Below are 21,272 nucleotides of genomic sequence, written 5' to 3' on the forward strand. Positions count from 1 at the left end.
ATAAGATTCAGCATCTTCGATTGGGTTCAACTGGAAACAGAGGTGACGAGTCGCAACAACTCAATGACCTCTGACCTTGTCCAGCGGTTTTTCACATGAGTGTGAGATGGCCTGTTTTGGTGAATTCAAAGCCTTCTGATTCACGAATGCCCTGGATTTCAGGATAATGGACCAGGTTTCAGATAAAGAATGTTAAGCAGTGTATTTTCTTCTTTCCAGATAAGGAAAGATCGGGGACATTAAACTAATCTCCTCCTCAAAATCAACAAAAGTTTTTAAAGGTACTGACTGCAAAGTCATTTCAAATTTAAGGGCGTATTCACACCTACGTTGTTTGGTCCGGACCAAACGACCAAACGAACCAAATTTCCCTTGGTCCGGACCTTTTGGGTTGGTCTGAATACAAACCACCGAACTCTGGTCCGGACCAAACAAGCGAACCGAGACCGAGCTGCAAGGTCGGACTCGGTCCGGACCAAAGGAACTCTGGTGCGGACCTTTTGGAGGTGTGAAAGCAGACCGGACCTAATCCGACAGTTTTGCTTTTTTGTACCTCGGGAGCGTCCGTCGTTTGTCGAGCATTATGGGAAACAGAGTCTTGACACTCCACCGCAAAGTGCAAACACTGTTTCGGTTGTCAAGCGAACCTTACAACAGTCATTCAGTCATTCAGACCAGTGGTAGGCTAGACTACAGAGTACAAAAAATGAGTAGGGGGCAAACGTGGGCCGAGGAAGAAACGCGTACCCTTGTGGATATATGGGCAGATGTCCACATATCTGAGCTTTCGGAGAGAACACACAAAAATGCCGACGTGTTTGCTGTATTCAGTGAGAAAATGAAGGAGAAGGGGTTCACGCGCTCCCCAGAACAATGTCGGCTAAAAGTGAAGAAACTCCGTCAGACCTACATTAAAATCAGGGACATTCTTTCAAAAAGTGGTGGTACTAGCGACGCAAAAAAGAAATTCATCTATTACGATGGATAAGGCGAATATCCCGACACATATCCGACACACTCCATCTTGCGTGAAGAGCCAGAACTGTCACAACATGATGTGCGCTCATCAGCGCTATCCTCCATAGCCGCCTTGCCCTTTGTCATCGTCGTTGATAAATTACTTGTACAACAGCATAGTAATCGCACAATTGTGAAAACAGTAAAAACTAGAAAAAACATATAGCTTTGATGATGTTAAAAAGAATATCAGCACGGAAAGCCTCCATGACTACTTTGAACTTAACGCTTTGTGCGCGTGTCGTCTCTGACCAATAGCTGAACGACCTCAGGGCGCGTGGCTTTGTTGACAGATTTTGGTCCGCTTACTAAAATGTACAGTGTGAAAGCGAACCGCACCAAAATGAAAAAATAAAAAAAACATTTGGTTCGGACCAAAGCAAGTGAACTATCGAACTATCCTGGTCTGAATACACCCTAAATTATTTTTATTGTGCACGGCATTTTCTTCTGTCTCACAAGAACAATATCGTGCGAATGAGATGTGATCATTTTAATGTCCTGAGGGTCGCTTTTCTCCATTTTGGGACCGAATAGCTTACCTATTGAGGTAAACAGTATGGCCCGAAAGAAATAGCCGAATGTGAGGAGCTTTAACTAATTAGCATAACTATGGAACCGCGTCACACCAAGATGGCGACGCGCAGAAAACATCGTGACTCTGCATCAATCTCAGAGAGTTTTGAGTCGCAGGGATGTAATTTGTGGCTGACGTTCACGAATAGATCCGTGAAACAGAAGACAAATGTCTTTTCTGTGTTACTGCTTTTGTGTTATCGTTTCTTTCTCTGTAAGATCAAAACATTAGGTGTATAACTCCATACTCGCTACCGTGGAGTCGAGCCCATGCATTCTAAGGCTAAGATAGCTAAGTGCTAGCTCGAATTATTTAGTTTTCTGTCCAGAAAAATGACGTCATCTAACCTTGCTCTGTCTTGCAGTTGCACTCACTAGACAGCCTTTCCTTTTCTTTTCTGCTGGAGGGAGAGCAGAGTCCGCCATGTTTGCCCACGCTGACTTGTTTTGGTTAAAAGTAGGTCAAACACGCCACACGGTGGTCACGTGATATTGTTGCTCACTTGCTTCGGCAATCTCCGGAACTGTAAAATGCGGCATGCTTTTTATCTCAGCAAAACATTTACACACAGGATGCACGGTGTGTACAGCATCGAAACATCTCAAAACTCCAACAGCAACAGAAATAGAACATTTTGCCCAGAATTCAACTCTGCAGTCAAAACCTTTAAACCTAACACCATTAGACCCCAATAAATTTTTAAATTACATAAAAATATCAAGCTTATCCGCCATCTTCAAGATCCTTAAAAAAGCCAACACTTTAGCAGCTATGTGTTTGAGAGCTGTTGTTAAGACGACATCCTGTTAGTTCTGTCACGTGTACGTCACGGACAACTCATCTCATTATCTCTAGCCCCTTTATCCTTCTACAGGGTCGCAGGCAAGCTGGAGCCTATCCCAGCTGACTACGGGCGAAAGGCGGGGTACACCCTGGACAAGTCGCCAGGTCATCACAGGGCTGACACATAGACACAGACAACCATTCACACTCACATTCACACCGACAGTCAATTTAGAGTCACCAGTTAACCTAACCTGCATGTCTTTGGATTGTGGGGGAAACCGGAGCACCCGGAGGAAACCCACGCGGACACCACTGCATCACCGTGCCGCCCCAATAATAATAATAATGGACAGAATATCATTATAGCTTGATTTTAAATGATAAATGATATGCTAAAATAGCCATAATATTAGGGCTGTAAACCTCAGGCTTCCACACGAAACAGTATGATTTTCATCGTCTTTAATCATTATCTAATGATGGAGCAGGGTGGCACGGTGGTGTAGTGGTTAGCACAGTGGTTCCGGGTTCGAGCCCAGTGGCCAACGGGGGCCTTTCTGTGTGGAGTTTGCATGTTCTCCCTGTGTCTGCATGGGTTTCCTCCGGGTGCTCTGGTTTCCACCATAGTCCAAAGACATACAGTTAGGTAAACTGGTTACTCTAAATTGCCCATGTGAGTGTGCAGAAAGGAACTGGTCACCCTTCTGCTGCAACTCCGGCCAAGTCAACCAAACATGGTTTACCTCAAGCCCAGATCGGGTTTGGCAGTGATGACGATGAACGATGTAGAGAAGGACTAGTTAAAGTATCAGAGTTACAGATGAATCACTTTGCTAGCCTATTTACACACCAGTTTAAAAACATAACATTTTTTACACACCAATTGTCTGTGGGGCGGCATGGTGGTGTAGTGGTTAGCGCTGTCGCCTCACAGCAAGAAGGTCCAGGTTCAAGCCCCGTGGCCAGTGCAGACCTTTCTGTGCGGAGTTTGCATGTTGTCCGCGTGGGTTTCCTACGGGTGCTCCGGTTTCCCCCACAGTCCAAAGACATGCAGGTTAGGTTAACTGGTGACTCTAAATTGACCGTAGGTGTGAATGTGAGTGTCAATGGTTGTCTGTGTCTATGTGTCAGCCCTGTGATGACCTGGCGACTTGTCCAGGGTGTACCCCGCCTTTCGCCTGTAGTCAGCTGGGATAGGCTCCAGCTTGCCTGCGACCCTGTAGAAGGATAAAGCGGCTAGAGATAATGAGATTGTTGTTGTTGTTGTGGGCAGCATGGTGGTGCAGCGGCTCCAAGTTCAAACCTGTTGATTGGCCGAGTACTTTTCTGTGTGGGGTTTGCATATTCTGGTTCCTGCATGGGTTTCCTTTGGGTGCTCCAGTTTCCTCCCACAGCCATATGGATTAGGTCAACTGGCTACTCTAAACTGTATTATTATTATTATTATTATTGATGCATCAAAACAGATACTGGTATTGGTCCTGTACTAATTTATTTGTGCTTGAAAAATGCTCCAGTGTCATCTGATAAGTGTGGAGCGATGATGCGTGCATGAAGAGAAACTGTTGTGTGTGAGAGCACTTCAGTTTTGTGAGCACTGTGACACATGCACATTTTTTTTGCCTGACTCGCCAACCTCTGATCATGAGTCATGGTCAATTTACAACAATCTGAACTCATAAGATACAAAAATATGGTTTTATAAAATGTTCTGTGGCACCCCTGATTGATGAATATGAAGAAGGTTACTCATTTCAGTGCCAATATCAATGATTATCAAACATTGAGGCACCCCTTATTATTATTATCATCTCATCTCATTATCTGTAGCCGCTTTATCCTGTTCTACAGGGTCGCAGGCAAGCTGGAGTCTATCCCAGCTGACTACGGGCGAAAGGCGGGGTACATCCTGGACAAGTCGCCAGGTCATCACAGGGCTGACACATAGACACAGACAACCATTCACACTCACATTCACACCTACGGTCAATTTAGAGTCACCAGTTAACCTAACCTGCATGTCTTTGGACTGTGGGGGAAACCGGAGCACCCGGAGGAAACCCACGCGGACACGGGGAGAACATGCAAACTCCGCACAGAAAGGCCCTCGCCGGCCACGGGGCTCGAACCCAGGACCTTCTTGCTGTGAGGCAACAGCGCTAACCACTACACCACCGTGCCGCCCCTATCATTATTATTATTATTATGAAGTGGCAGGTATGTTTGGTCTGATGTGAAAAGGTGTGTTTTGTGTGGATCATGCTTGTCTGTTTTGTCTGAAGTCTGCAGGTGTGTTTTGTTTGAACTGTGCAGGTGTGTTTTGTCTTTAGTGTCCAGGTATGTCTTGTCTGAAGTATGCAGGTATGTCTTGTCTGAAGTATGCAGGTGTGTCTTGTCTGAAGTGCACAGGTGTGTTTTGTCTTTAGTGTCCAAGTGTGTCTTGTCTGAAGTGCACAGGTGTGTTTTGTCTTTAGTGTCCAAGTGTGTCTTGTCTGAAGTGCACAGGTGTGTTTTGTCTTTAGTGTCCAAGTGTGTCTTGTCTGAAGTGCGCAGGTGTGTTTTGTCTTTAGTGTCCAGGTGTGTTTTGTCTGAAGTGTGCAGGTGTGTCTTGTCTGAAGTATGCAGGTGTGTCTTGTCTGAAGTGCACAGGTGTGTTTTGTCTTTAGTGTCCAAGTGTGTCTTGTCTGAAGTGCACAGGTGTGTTTTGTCTTTAGTGTCCAAGTGTGTCTTGTCTGAAGTGCACAGGTGTGTTTTGTCTTTAGTGTCCAAGTGTGTCTTGTCTGAAGTGCGCAGGTGTGTTTTGTCATTAGTGTCCAGGTGTGTTTTGTCTGAAGTGTGCAGGTGTGTTTTGTCTGAAGTATGCAGGTGTGTTTTGTCTTTAGTGTCCAGGTGTGTTTTGTCTGAAGTATGCAGGTGTGTTTTGTCTTTAGTGTCCAAGTGTGTTTTGTCTGAAGTGTGCAGGTGTGTCTTGTCTGAAGTGTGCAGGTGTGTTTTGTCTTTAGTGTCCAGGTGTGTTTTGTCTGAAGTGTGCAGGTGTGTCTTGTCTGAAGCGCGCAGGTGTGTTTTGTCTGAAGCATGCAGGTGTGTCTTGTCTGAAGCGTGCAGGTGTGTCTTGTCTTAAGTGTGCAGGTGTGTTTTAATTTGAAGTGTCCAGGTGTGTCTTGTCTGAAGTGTGCATGTGTGTTTTGTCTGAAGTGTGCAGGTGTGTTTTGTCTGAAGCGTGTAGGTGTGTCTTGTTTGAAGCGTGCAGGTGTGTTTTGTCTGAAGCGTGCAGGTGTGTCTTGTCTGAAGCGTGCAGGTGTGTCTTGTCTGAAGCGTGCAGGTGTGTCTTGTCTGAAGCGTGCAGGTGTGTCTTGTCTGAAGCGTGCAGGTGTGTCTTGTCTGAAGCGTGCAGGTGTGTCTTGTCTGAAGCGTGCAGGTGTGTCTTGTCTGAAGCGTGCAGGTGTGTCTTGTCTGAAGCGTGCAGGTGTGTCTTGTCTGACATGTATTTTGTCTGACGTGTGCAGGTGTGTTTTGTTTGAAGCGTGCAAGTGTGTTTTGTCTGTATTATTATTATTATTAAAGTCATGGCTATTCAAGCTTTCCTCTCACCTTCACAATCCACAATCTTACATGTCTGTATTTCCTAATGATATCTACTGTACAACCTTAGCTGTCAATCCCTCTCTGCCGTCCTACACTGTGAGCTGCCTCTCTGCTGTGAGTTTGTCTTTGCTGAGGGCACTGCGGCCTCTCCACTCTCTCTTTCTCCATCCTCTTATCTTCAAGTCTGTGTACTCTTTTATTTTCTCCCCTCCAGCTCATCGCTTTGAACTCCTAGGTGAATTGTGCTCAGCTTCCTTGTGTCTTATTGATCAGAGATCAGAGGAACTTCAGACTCATCTTCATAAACAGCACTGGCATCAGAGAGCTCCGCCATTAGGCAAAACCACTGGGTTCCTTCGCTCATGGCAGGAAGGATATTATTGGGCATCTAAACAAATCACAGGCAGTTTCCCAGACTTGGAGTCAGTGTCACAGGCCAGACATCTTTATATCTTGCCATGGGAAATATCATTCCTCTTCTCATAAACATCATCAATTGCGGGGAGATGACATTCAGTCATCAGAGAGTGACAGGCCTGTCATTCCACATTACTAGTGCCTTCGTCACAAGAACATGTACGTTTTTCTTTGACCAGTGCAAAATAAAGAAACTGGATTTGTCCCTGAAATGGAACCATGTTGCATCAGAATCTGCCAATGTGTGACTTTCTCCATGTTGTTATCCTGATAAAGTAGAGGCAACCTTGCAGTAAATTAAACAAAATATGACTAATCTTGCATATATTAGTTGTATCTGATAGCCAGAAACACACTCATAGCTTTCTGCAAGAAAGTGGAAGGAGTATATTGTCAGAAAAGATGGTGGAAGATACGTTTTTGCACCTCGCCCTTCTGGGGTATCTCATATCCGTCTTCATGGCTATACCTGCACCCAGTACCATCTGTTTCTGCCATGGTGCTACTTCAAAGTATTCTATACTCTGCTATTTTCATCTTAATTCTCTACAAAAAAAAAAAAAAAAAACGGCTATTAATTACAGACAGTCTGTCTTGGATGAGCCATAAGCAGTCATTTATTCAGACTGTTGTTCTCTAACATCATTCTCCTAAAATAATCTTCAATTGACGGTAATGGTTGAGAAAAGTACCAGCTACAACATGATGGGAAATTAACAAAACCTGCTTCAGCCTTTCATTGCTGACAATAAACTCTGGCTGATAATTACATTTGGACTGAAGCTAGCTTGATACTTATCTTTTGAAAAGCACACAGTGTAATCTGTAAATATTAGTGCTGTCAAGCGATTAAAATATTTAATCGCGATTAATGTCGCGACTGTCATAGTTAACTCGCGATTAATCGCAATTTAATCGCACATTTTTGTCACATGAAAAACCATTGTAATTCTCTTATCAGCATAAAAAAGTGAATGGGCTTGCTCACCGTTCGAACTACGGGGGTACTCGGGGGATCCGAGATCCCCTGAAACAGACATGAGATCCCTTGAAAACATGATTTGGGAAATGTTGGGGGGTCTCTAAAATATTGGCAAAATGATGTTTATTGACATAGCAATCGTGTGTAACGGGAAGCATTTGCATATCCGAAGTGAGCGCGCGATGGAGAGCCGCGCTCTGAGACAAGCGCAAGCACCCCCCCCCCCCCCAAGGGAAAATAAGGGACCCCCCCGAAAATATCGGCATAGTTCGAACACTGGTTGTACCAATGTTTTTTTTTTTTTATTGCAGAGCATAACACGTCTTGTCACAGCCACTGCAAAGTGGGGCTGGAGCCGCCGATGGGAAAACGAAACTTAAGCCGAGCACCGTGGCTCTTCGGGGGAGGGCAGAGGACTCTGGCTGTGCGGGGCGTGGCATCATGTCACAGAGTGTTAATCTTGCGATAAAAAAATTATCGCCGTTAAAATTGAGTCAAGTTAACGCGTTAATAACGCGACATTTTTGACAGCACTAGTAAATATAATAAAACGATACCTTACCAAGCCAGTGTTCCCCTGTGATCTTCCCGAAGCCCTCACGATACGCGTCCCAGTCCCTGAAGAAGTTTACAGACCCGTCCTCTCTGCGCTGAAACACCTGGGGGACATAAATCAAGAGGGTACAACTTTAGAAATGATCTTTTTTGTGGCTGCTGCCTCATAGAAGTGAAGCGAGGCAGTAGCCACTATGTCATCGTGTTGTATGAATGAGTATAACAATAGCGCACTGCGTATACGCATAAGCATTACAATCACCAGAACGGCGAATCGTGATCTCGCGATATGAACAGTTGATCTCGCGTTATCAAAGGTACACTATGTCATCATAATGTAAGAATGAGCGTAACAATAGCGAAACTTCGTAACCAATCAGCACTTATCCTGATCAAGTTCGATTACCCGTTCTACTGCTTGATGAACTTCGAAACCAATCAGAACCAGAAACTAAATAAAAAAAAAAAAACCTTATAACTTCATAGTATCGGAAGATAATTGGCAGATGAAAACATAAATGAAATTCACCTCATGGTTCACCAAGGCTACTGATTCGATATCAAGTAAGTGGTGTTTATTTTAAGAAAATTTACCTTTTGGAATTTTTTCAACACCATAAATCCATCTATTATCCATAACCTGCTTATACAGTTATTAGTATACCACCAGCATTTTTTTTTTTATACTGTTGTACTGAAGCTGTACCGGCGAGTGGCCGGCGAATGGTCTAGTCTAGTGGTTAGCGTGTCCGCCTCTTGATCAGGAGATCGTGAGTTCTACTCATGGTCAGGTCATACCAAAGACCATCATAAAAATGGTGCCATCTGGCAAGGCATGCTGCAATACAGATGCGAGTGGAGAGTCAAACTCTCACAGTTACCAGAGGACCGGGCCTCCACTGTAACCCTAGCTATGTAATATACGTGACAGGCCGAGGGCTACGAAATAGAGATTGGCACTGCCAAACACGCCATGCATGGTGCAGGAAGGACTTTGACTGAAGATGCCATTGTTACTTCCCTGTCAGTTGAGTACAGAACGTTCTTTGCTTTTGGAAAAGTATTCTCATCATACATACATAATGTCATTATCATTTGTTGAAATTTATCTTTATTAAATATATTGTTGTTCCATAGTAATATTGTTGTTGTTGTTTTTTTACTCCACTTGTAATGAGTACTTATGTTTTTCAATGAATAATTTCCTTTTTTTTTAAAATAAATTTCTGATATATTCTTGGACCAATGTGAAAACTAAGAGTAAAAGTTAAAAGGATAATTGCTCAAACTTCTGCTATTCACTTTCATTTTTTAATTTAATTTTTTTATTTTAGTGTCTTTACACTACACTTCTGAAACAAAATGTGCTCATTAGTACTAAATAATGCTTGGAAGACAATTCATGAACAAGTGCTTTCTTTCTATTTTGAAAATAGATCTAGTTCACAGCACTGTATTTTGAACAAAACACAGGAAACAAAATTGGTAACCAAAATACTTCAAGCCCTGATGCTGCTCACAGTTTGGTGATGCTTGGCAGAGATGAGGCGAGTATCATTGGTAACATGTCTCGTCTCATCTCATTATCTCGAGCCGCTTTATCCTGTTCTACAGGGTCGCAGGCAAACTGGAGCCTATCCCAGCTGACTACGGGCGAAAGGCGGGGTACACCCTGGACAAGTCGCCAGGTCATCACAGGGCTGACACATAGACACAGACAACCATTCACACTCACATTCACACCTACGGTCAATTTAGAGTCACCAGTTAACCTAACCTGCATGTCTTTGGACTGTGGGGGAAACCGGAGCACCCGGAGGAAACCCACGTGGACACGGGGAGAACACACAAACTCCGCACAGAAAGGCCCTCGCCAGCCCCGGGGCTCGAACCCAGGACCTTCTTGCTGTGAGGCGACAGCGCTAACCACTACACCGCCGTGCCGCCTTGGTAACATGTATATATGTTATATTTACTGTATGGACATGGTATCAGAAAACAATTTTATTTATAAGCAGTAGCCACATGGACCCATAGGGCACCTATTTTTAATTAATGAGGGCGGCCCCATTGTGATATACAGCATTAATGAGCAAATAAATTTGATGCTTGATGATGTACGGTTGAAAGAAAAAAAATCTGTTACAATAAAATGATTAATCAACAAGATATTTGATGTAGGTTTTTACTAGAGGTGCAAAAAAAAAATTTAAAAAAATGACAACGTGCATCATGGGAATGTGCGATTCACATAGTTGATGTCAGCATTTTATTAATCACGCATCGAATGCAATTGCACTGTTTGAACACCTGAGCTCCTAATCTGGGTAACCCATCGATTTAAAATATATCGTGATAGCTGCAGAACACAACAACCTACACACATTCTAGGATTTCACGACCATGAATATTTTAACCATTAAAAAGAGCTCTTTAGTAGCTTTCAAACAATATCAGCTCAAAGATGTTGCAAACGCTGGGCATTTTAGCCGACTTTGGAGCTCTAATTTCGGTTAAAATGACACCTCAGGTGCTGCTTTGGAGCTCACTGTGTGTCAATCGATCATTTTCCCAAGGTCAGAGATGTTGTTTACCGTATACAAACAGATCTTTGGTAGAATTGATAGATTCATTTATTTAAGATATTTTTTGGGGCTTTTTCACCTTTATTGGATAGGACAGTGTAGAGACAGGACAGGAAATGAGTGGGAGAGAGAGAGAGAGAGAGACGGGGAGGGATCGGGAAATGACCTCAGGTCGGAATCGAACCCAGGTCCCTGGATTTATGGTATGGCGCCTTATCCACCTGAGCCACGACACCCCCAGATTCATTTATTTTTAAGATATGGTGAACCAGTAGTACATTTTGCTTACAATATTAAATCTCTGCTCATAGCAATTTTTGATTGATTTAGTTTCATACAGGGGCGGCACGGTGGTGTAGTGGTTAGCGCTGTCGCCTCACAGCAAGAAGGTCCTGGGTTCGAGCCCCGGGGCCGGCGAGGGCCTTTCTGTGTGGAGTTTGCATGTTCTCCCCGTGTCCGCGTGGGTTTCCTCCGGGTGCTCCGGTTTCCCCCACAGTCCAAAGACATGCAGGTTAGGTTAACTGGTGACTCTAAATTGACCGTAGGTGTGAATGTGAGTGTGAATGGTTGTCTGTGTCTATGTGTCAGCCCTGTGATGACCTGGCGACTTGTCCAGGGTGTACCCCGCCTTTCGCCCGTAGTCAGCTGGGATAGGCTCCAGCTTGCCTGCGACCCTGTAGAAGGATAAAGCGGCTAGAGATAATGAGAGATGAGACAGAGTTTCATACAGATAAAATGCACAGTGTTTTGCATTGTTTATGATACAGAAACAAAGAGTCTTTTCGGTGATCATTCTTCTTCATTCGAATATTGTCCAAAATATTCAGAGCATTGAACTGAAGTGAATTGTGAAGCCAGTGTCGTTAATTGAATCAAATCATGAGCAGAGTTGTCGTGAGGGTTAATTTCTCCTTTCAAAAAAAGTCCATAAAAGAGGAGAAAAAAACCCAAAACAACTATTTATACACAGTACTTCATTTACTGGCAAAGTCTCTCCAGAGATGTTACCTCCTGTGTAATTGTTACACTCTTAGATTTTCCAAATGTTCTGGCATTTTATATATATATATATATATATATATATATATATATATATATATATAGTACTAGGCAACAAAAGTCTTGGGCACATGTACAGAAATGCTGTAAATGAAAAATGGCTTAAAAATAATTCAATGAAATATATCAATGTGTCCGGAGCTTTTTTATTTTACAACCCCGATTCCAAAAAAGTTGGGACAAAGTACAAATTGTAAATAAAAATGGAATGCAATGATGTGGAAGTTTCAAAATTCCATATTTTATTCAGAATAGAACATAGATGACATATCAAATGTTTAAACTGAGAAAATGTATCATTTAAAGAGAAAAATTAGGTGATTTTAAATTTCATGACAACAACACATCTCAAAAAAGTTGGGACAAGGCCATGTTTACCACTGTGAGACATCCCCTTTTCTCTTTACAACAGTGTGTAAACGTCTGGGGACTGAGGAGACAAGTTGCTCAAGTTTAGGGATAGGAATGTTAACCCATTCTTGTCTAATGTAGGATTCTAGTTGCTCAACTGTCTTAGGGCTTTTTTGTCGTATCTTCCGTTTTATGATGCGCCAAATGTTTTCTATGGGTGAAAGATCTGGACTGCAGGCTGGCCAGTTCAGTACCCAGACCCTTCTTCTACGCAGCCATGATGCTGTAATTGATGCAGTACGTGGTTTGGCATTGTCATGATGGAAAACGCAAGGTCTTCCCTGAAAGAGACGTCGTCTGGATGGGAGCATATGTTGCTCTAGAACCTGGATATACCTTTCAGCATTGATGGTGTCTTTCCAGATGTGTAAGCTGCCCATGCCACACGCACTAATGCAACCCCATACCATCAGAGATGCAGGCTTCTGAACCAAGCGCTGATAACAACTTGGGTCGTCCTTCTCCTCTTTAGTCTGAATGACACGGCGTCCCCGATTTCCATAAAGAACTTCAAATTTTGATTCGTCTGACCACAGAACAGTTTTCCACTTTGCCACAGTCCATTTTAAATGAGCCTTGGCCCAGAGAAGACATCTGCACTTCTGGATCATGTTTAGATATGGCTTCTTCTTTGAACTATAGAGTTTTAGCTGGCAACGGCGGATGGCACGGTGAATTGTGTTCACAGATAATGTTCTCTGGAAATATTCCTGAGCCCATTTTGTGATTTCCAATACAGAAGCATGCCTGTATGTGATGCAGTGCCGTCTAAGGGCCTGAAGATCACGGGCACCCAGTATGGTTTTCCGGCCTTGACCCTTACGCACAGAGATTCTTCCAGATTCTCTGAATCTTTTGATGATATTATGCACTGTAGATGATGATATGTTCAAACTCTTTGCAATTTTACACTGTCGAACTCCTTTCTGATATTGCTCCACTATTTGTCGGTGCAGAATTAGGGGGATTGGTGATCCTCTTCCCATCTTTACTTCTGAGAGCCGCTGCCACTCCAAGATGCTCTTTTTATACCCAGTCATGTTAATGACCTATTGCCAATTGACCTAATGAGTTGCAATTTGGTCCTCCAGCTGTTCCTTTTTTGTACCTTTAACTTTTCCAGCCTCTTATTGCCCCTGTCCCAACTTTTTTGAGATGTGTTGCTGTCATGAAATTTCAAATGAGCCAATATTGTCATGAAATTTCAAAATGTCTCACTTTCGACATTTGCTATGTTGTCTATGTTCTATTGTGAATACAATATCAGTTTTTGAGATTTGTAAATTATTGCATTCCGTTTTTATTTACAATTTGTACTTTGTCCCAACTTTTTTGGAATCGGGGTTGTATTTTCTCTCTCTTTTTTATTATTATTATTTTTTTTTTTTGTGTGTGTGTGTGTGTGTTTGTGTAGTTTGACGTTTGTTTTTGTTTGAGTGTTTTTGCCCACCAGTTGTGGTGTAGCTCCGGACCCAGTTTTGGGTGTCAGTTCCCTCCAGGCCTTGGTTCGCTGTGGGTGATGCCTGTGCTCCTCGCTATGGACTGCTCTGAGCTCATTGCTCATTTTAACATCGGGGTTGTCAAGCGCTCTGTGCTTTCGTGCTTGGTGTGGTGTTCCGAGTGATGTTGCTCGGTGGTGTCGTGGCGGCTGTGCAGGAGGTTTGGGACGTACCGGCGCTCTGCGTGGCGGTGCTTCTGTGCTCGCTTTGTGGATCCATGGCGTGGTGTTCTGAGTGATGTTGCCGGCAGCGTCGCAGCAGCTGTGCTGGCGGTGTGGGACTTGTTTTCGTGCGCCTTTTGGTGGGACTGTGGCTGCTACACCATTGGAATGACATCCTGGCCTCTATTTGGTGGACTTACTTTATTTATTTATTTATTTATTTATAATTGTAAAGTGACCTTGGGTTTTGTGAAAGGCGCTATATAAATTGAACTTATTATTATTACTATTATTATTATCAACATAAAAAACACTATAAACAGTAGTAAGCCATAATAAATGAAACAAAGTCAATATTTGGCGTGAGACAACCCTTTGGTTTAAAAAAAAAATAGTAGTCTCAGGTCCAGTGAGTGCAGTTTAATTGAGCTGTAGGTTTTACTGAGCATCTTACAGAACCAGCCACAGTTCTTCTGGACACTTTGACTGTCACACTCGCTTCTTCATTTTGCATCAAAACCCAGTAGCCTTTGTTATGTTTTCTTTTTTTAATCTGAAAAGTGGTCTCTTGTGTAATATGCTGCTCAGATACAAACAGTATTTTTCTGTAACATTTAATTTTGTGCTGGAAAACGAATGTTTGGGCTCTAAAATGTTTTTGTACCGACTCAATGTAGAAGTCATAAAATAGAAATCTATAACAAAGTTTGTATGAAAACAATAGGGTGCCAAAAGCTTTTGCACAGTACTATAATTACAAAATGGTCAAAGAATTGTATAATAAAACACTGGGCTTCGATCTCAATCTTTTAGTCCATTTTGCAGATTTACAAATGCTTCAGTCACGATAATTTTATTCATATTCACGTTCACATGAAAGTAATTGCCAGTCAGTTATTTAGTATGTTCAGGTATGTAATCAGTGAATCCTATAAAACCTCATAAAAGTTAAAACTCACAGAAAGGTGGGGAAAAAAAAAAGACTTACCAGTTGGAGAGCACTTCCAGTGAAAGAATGTTCACTGAATGTTTCAAATAATTTATTGCATTTATTTTGCCCTAATGAATGGCCTGCATTATTTGAATGAATGAATGAATGAATGAATGAATGAATTTATTTCGAACATGTATAAAAATGTATGTAACTATTTGTACATACAAAAGAAAGAAAACGAAAAAAGTGACAAAAAAAGAATAAATAAAATAACATAAAGAGCTAAGACATTACAATACACCGCACATATTTCTCTTCATTTACTGATTATCTTTGGATTGCTTTCTTTCAATATGAAGTGGTAGATTTTCACAAATTTTGATCCCACACTGGCAGCCTATAAAAAAAGTTTGCCACTTCTTGCACTGGTCCTATAGCCATTCTTGTAAACCTGAGTGACCCAGGTGGCATGGTGGTGCTCCACTTGGTTGAAGAACTACGATTACAAACAGAACCTTCAGTCCTACTTCCATTCATTTCAGAGGTTTTCTTCAGAACTTGGAGTCCGGATATCAAATTCATCTTGAAGGTTTATTCCACTTCCTGATTTGCACCTCATGAGACAATTAACAGTTATTCCATGAAATCGAGTCGTACATGAGCTGATAGCCGATGAGGTGCGTAGCGCCGAGTCGGCTATAAGCCATGTAAGACGAGGTTGAGTAGAATAACTTTAATTCGATCCATATGCACTGGATTTTGATAAACAGAGCATTTTTATTTTTTGCAAATTCGATAAATAAAAACTTCAAAACGTCCGACAGAATCATTTCCACTCAGGTGGATTTCTTAAAAACCTGTCAATAGCTGCATAAATTGACTTGTGTTGTTTTTTTTGTTTTGTTTTGTTATTGTGTTTTTTGTCGAAAGTGCCGTCTTGCCGAGGTGTAGAACAACTTTCGACATGTATTTAATTCCTCCTTGGACATTTCAGTTCTGTAATTTTCAAACTTTTTTGAGCTTTTGAACGAATCTAAAAAAAAATAAATTTTAATTCTTAAAAATGAAGAATGTAAACAAGCTGGCAAAATGACAGTAACAATTTGTGAAAACTGCTCTAATAATAATCACTGAAAAATATAAACAGATATGTTCTTACCATCAAATACTTTTATTCCATATTTTGTTGCTTTTTTGTATTTTTTGAGGTTTGGTTTTCGAGTTTTTATTTCGTCCTCGGCAGTGATGGGAATAACGGCGTTACAAATAAACGGCGTTACTAACGGCGTTACTTTTTTTAGTAACGAGTAATCTAACTAATTACTTTTTACATCGTTATAACGCCGTTCCCGTTACTTGCAATAAAATACTATGCGTTACTTTATTAACGCTGTTCTCATCTGGCACGCTGCTCGTTCAGCCTTTCTTTACTCTGCTTTCGTGTGGGGCGGGGAGACACGAGACAACGGCACAGTAAGCCAATCAGAGTAGATTTGGACAACATACGTAGGTAGGCCACGCCTACTGCACTACTGCGCGCTCTTTCAATCGGAAGACACAGCGATGGCGAGCGGTCAGCCCAGCACTGCGCTTTCACACTGGAAATACAGCCATTACTTTTCATTACTTGAAATAAAAGGCAAGAGTGTTTACGTGCAATGCACATTATGTCGAGGAACAAAGCGTTTGTCCTCGTCAGTGGCCGGTAATTAGTAACATAATTTTAATAACTACAAAAATATATTACATTTGATAGATGTCTTATCTCACATTGTCCCACAAAAATATTAATATAGTGTAGATAATGTTACTAATTGGTTCTGTTAAGTGTCCATTTCAGTCATTAAACACATTTAACATTCACTTTTATTATGATTACACTAATTGAATTTGATTTTTTTGAGGGGGAACAAAATGTAACGGAATAATTACTTTCCCTGGTAATTAGTTACTTTTATGACAAAGTAACTCCGTTACTAACTCAGTTACTTTTTGGGAAAAGTAACTAGTAACTATACTAATTACTTTTTGAAAGTAACATGCCCAACACTGGTCCTCGGTTGGTTGAGCAACACGCTCCGCCGTTTTGTTTTTCTCTACTCATGGTATATGAGCAGATATCCTAGTAGTAGAGCAGCCAATCAGAGCGTGCGCCTGCTCACATCCAGTGAATGTGGATAGAATAATAGCAGATCGCACTCATAAATAATGCTATAGTTTACTAAGAAACAGAATCATGTGAATAAAGATGAGAATTCATCAAGGTGATGATAGTGTTCTTTACTGAGGATAAGAATTGCTCAAACAGGCAAAGGACTCAGTGTCCAGTTTGATCGGTCAAATCTACAGCTGTATATATATATATATATATATATATATATATATATATATATATATATATATTTATTTTATTTTTTTTTGCATCATGAGACATGCAGCTTTTTCAACACAGTAAACAGGACTTTGACCTTGCCTACTGATGAAAAGTAATGCTGGCTGCACCGTAAGAAAAATGAAACACTGCTGAGGCCACGCTGATGCCTGGGAGCTGTACCTTTCAGGCAATGATGAAAGTAATACAGAGCATCTAAAGGACCATCTATTCTCAGCCCCATCAGTCCTCTCTCCTGTTCCTCCTATGAAAATATGATGAAAAGCAATCCAGACTCATGCAAAGAAGCTCTGGGCCTCTCTCTCTCATTGCAATATCATTTCACCATATAATCACGACCATTATTGTAGCTATAAACAGTCATTCCTTCGCTTTCTTTTGAAGTTAATAAAATATAACATGCAGCTTGTTCCTAAGAATCTACAAACCCCAAAATCCTCTAAAAGGAACAGGTTTCACCTCCTGACTGTAACAAAGAGCTGACACTGGAGACTCCTTCGAAAACGCGAAATAAACATATCCTGTCGAAACAACTTCACCACTGCAATGACTGGGCGTCATTAAATAACAAAACATTTATTAATTGGTTTATCTTTTGGTTGGGTTGGTTATCCTCAACCCTGTTAAAAATACGTGGATCGTGCTTAAAAGTCAGGTTTGTCCCAGGAAACCAACACATTTAATTGAACTCTCTCAATTCTCTCAAGAAGAGTGGTCAAATATCCAACCAGTATTCTACCAGAAGCTTGCTGAAAAGCGTCTGGTCAAGGTAAAACTTAAGAGACAAATATTACCAATTATTATACATACAGGACACTTCTTCGATGGAATAAAAACATGGGTTCTATTCCCTTCTAGCAGGTTTCGTTCATTTGGTTTGATAGCATGCAATATTGTTAGCATATTGCTTATCCTACGTGTATTACGTCACTCTACCCAGTGGAGAATGTGCGTTGAATATGGTTTGCATGGTTGTCAAGACAACATGATGTCACACGTTGGAGACGTAACACTTCCATGCTAACGAGCGACTGGGACAATTTGTAAACAAACATGGCCGCCAGGTTTGTTTTGTTAAAGGTCCCATGGCATCGTTTTTTCATTAATTGTGCGGTGGTCTCTCGTATGAATGAATGCCCTGTGAGCCGGTTTTGGTGAAAAAAATGCTGTGGTTCTCCTGTTTCAGGCTGTTCTAGTTTGGTGGAGGAGCGGGTGGCGGGAGAGCGACAGGATTTCAGCTCTTATCATTAATACTCATGACATGTAAACGTGTTACCTCTGATTGGCTAACAGCACTGTGACGCTACCTCCAGTGGGTCAGAACAAGCGGATGTGGGTGTCTTACTATGGCGAGAGAGAAGGAACAAACCGCGAAGGGAAAAATACCGCACGCTGACGTCATTAAGGTGCGACGTGAGGAAATAAAATAAATTCAACAAATGTTTGGGTTTTTACTGAACAAACAAACAAATAAAATGAACGAGTGACTTAAAGAATGTGGGTGTCTTTGTAAAAACTGTTTTGATTGGCTATTATAACAGAGCATGCTGCATGCTTTTTGGTTTTGTAGCGCAGAGTACCTGGCTAACTGCAGGAAGCGGTTAGCTGCACAGCTAATGTAGCCATTGCAAGGCTAACGCACCGATTTTAAAACACGGCAAAACGACTTAACAGTTAACAGTACAGACCCAGGCTTCAGTGACAGTTGATGTGCAAAACCTGCCCTGTACTGTCCCAAGTTGTGGAAACATTCATCAGGAAAATGCTTCCGACAAACATACACCGTCTTAGGTAGACTCGACGGCGTATTATTGAAGTAAATAAAATTAAGCCACTGCGTCTTCAGGGGCTCTCCCGTCGGCAGTAAAAACAGACTCCTTTCTGTGTTGTCACATCCATGTACAGCGCAATTTCCATGTTTGGTGGCAACTTTTGAGCTGGGCGGGCAATCCATACAGTGGGTGGGAATCCAGAGGGGGGGCGTGGAGATCATCTCCCTTGCTGACGTAGTAAAGGGAAGAGCCTATCAATGCGCCATTTTGACGCGCCGTTCTCAAATGTTGACAAAGGTTGGGCATAGTTTGGTTTACACATTATGAAATTTCTAGCCACTGGGGTGACTTAAGCAGGTCAGAGGAACTCATTTTAACGTCAAAAAACCTCAGAAAGTGAAAATTTCATGCCATGGGACCTTTAAATACGGAAGATTTTGAGAGAATTTTGAAAGAGAATGACGCGTTGAACACCCGAAAGAAACGCACATGTATAATAATAATAATAATAATAATAATATTGGTTGGCTTTTTTCATTGTTTATCAGATATATTCCATTCAGCTAGTATGATATCGAACTCATCTTCGACTCATTCAATATCACGCTCGCTGAATGGAATATATCTGATAGACCATGAAAAAAAGCCAGCCAGTATTATTTAATTGTACGAAGCATCCACCATAGAGGTCCCTGTGAATTGATGTTTCTTTTGAAATTATAACATATTACAAACCTGTTAATGCTGTATGAATGCTGTGATTTGAATTAAAGCCAGCATTACTGTCAGAGATGCTCATCTCATCTCATTATCTCTAGCCGCTTTATCCTGTTCTACAGGGTCGCAGGCAAGCTGGAGCCTATCCCAGCTGACTACGGGCGAAAGGCGGGGTACACCCTGGACAAGTCGCCAAGTCATCGCAGGGCTGACACACAGACACCCATTCACACTCACATTCACACCTACGGTCAATTTAGAGTCACCAGTTAACCTAACCTGCATGTCTTTGGACTGTGGGGGAAACCGGAGCACCCGGAGGAAACCCACGCGGACACGGGGAGAACATGCAAACTCCGCACAGAAAGGCCCTCGCCGGCCACAGGGCTCGAACCCAGGACCTTCTTGCTGTGAGGCAACAGCGCTAACCACTACACCACCGTGCCGCCCATCAGAGATGCTGTTATAGAAAATTAATTGACACCGTCTGATTAGTCGGATTCAAAAATTCAGAAATGTTACATCGAACTGAAACTAGAAAGAATTCTCAGAATGTTATTAAATAGCTTCAACAAGACGTCACTGATCAATAAGAAACAATAATGCAAGAATACGGAATTTAATTCAGAAATAATTTGCCTGGTGAGCTGTGAATGATCAGTGCTAGTCTTTGTGAAGGTGTGAAGGTAAGACCTGAACAGAATTCAAAGCAAAATTCAGGCACTAATTGATTGCTGATGCCCTTATATAAGATTAATCAAGCAAGCAGTGGATCAATGACTGCTGGAAATGCCATCAAAGGAGAAAAAAAACAAAAAAACAAAAAACAACTGGCTACGTATTTAAGTAGGATAGAATAGTGCTCTGCTTATGTGCTTGGCAAGAACACACTATACACTCACCAGCCACTTTATTAGGAACACCTACCCACCCACTGTTTTCTGCAGTTCTCTAATGAGCCAGTCCCTTGACTGCAGCACAATGCATCAAATCATGCAGCTACAAATCAAGAGCTTCAGTTAATGTTCCCTTCAAACATCTCATCTCATTATCTCTAGCCGCTTTATCCTTCTACAGGGTCGCAGGCAAGCTGGAGCCTATCCCAGCTGACTACGGGCGAAAGGCGGGGTACACCCTGGACAAGTCGCCAGGTCATCACAGGGCCGACACATAGACACAGACAACCATTCACACTCACATTCACACCTACGGTCAATTTAGAGTCACCAGTTAACCTAACCTGCATGTCTTTGGACTGTGGGGGAAACCGGAGCACCCGGAGGAAACCAACGCGGACACGGGGAGAACATGCAAACTCCGCACAGAAAGGCCCTCACCGGCCACGGGGCTCGAACCCGGACCTTCTTATTGTGAGGTGACAGCGCTAACCACTACACCACCGTGCCACCCCCCCCTTCAAACATCAGAACGGGAAAACTTGTGATCTCAAAGTGTGACTTTCTTTCAGGGTGTTGGTTTGAGCCAGATGGACTGGTTTGAGTATTTCAGAAATTGCTGATCTCCTGGGGTTTTCACACACAACAGTCTCTAGAGTTTACACAGACAGAATGGTGCAAAAAACATATACATTATATATGATATAGCATCTCAGCATGCAACAGCAGAAGACCATAATTTTTGGGTTCTACTCCTGCCAGCCAGGAACAGGAATCTTAGGATCAAGAACAAGTTCCTATTAAAGTGGTCTTGGTCTTGGCTTGGTCTCAACCCCAAAAGGTCAGAGGAAAATGGCCAGGGCTGCCAGGAAGGATATAGCAACTCATAGCAACTCTTTACAACCACGGTGAGCAGAAAAGCATCTC

The 21,272-nt window shown here is 42.1% G+C and overlaps 1 protein-coding gene across 1 annotated transcript in view; it reads right to left on the reverse strand.

Moving 5' to 3' along the window:
- Nucleotides 1–21,272, reverse strand: part of LOC132893330 (fibrinogen C domain-containing protein 1-like) — a 255,687-nt gene that overhangs the window by 55,438 nt on the left and 178,977 nt on the right. The window contains exon 5 of the mRNA XM_060932353.1: nt 7,927–8,023. Within this exon, the coding sequence (XP_060788336.1) occupies nt 7,927–8,023 (97 nt within the window). The remainder of the gene's footprint in view (nt 1–7,926; nt 8,024–21,272) is intronic.

Source organism: Neoarius graeffei, chromosome 10 (genome assembly GCF_027579695.1).
Source record: "Neoarius graeffei isolate fNeoGra1 chromosome 10, fNeoGra1.pri, whole genome shotgun sequence".
Classification (NCBI taxonomy): Eukaryota; Metazoa; Chordata; class Actinopteri; order Siluriformes; family Ariidae; genus Neoarius; species Neoarius graeffei.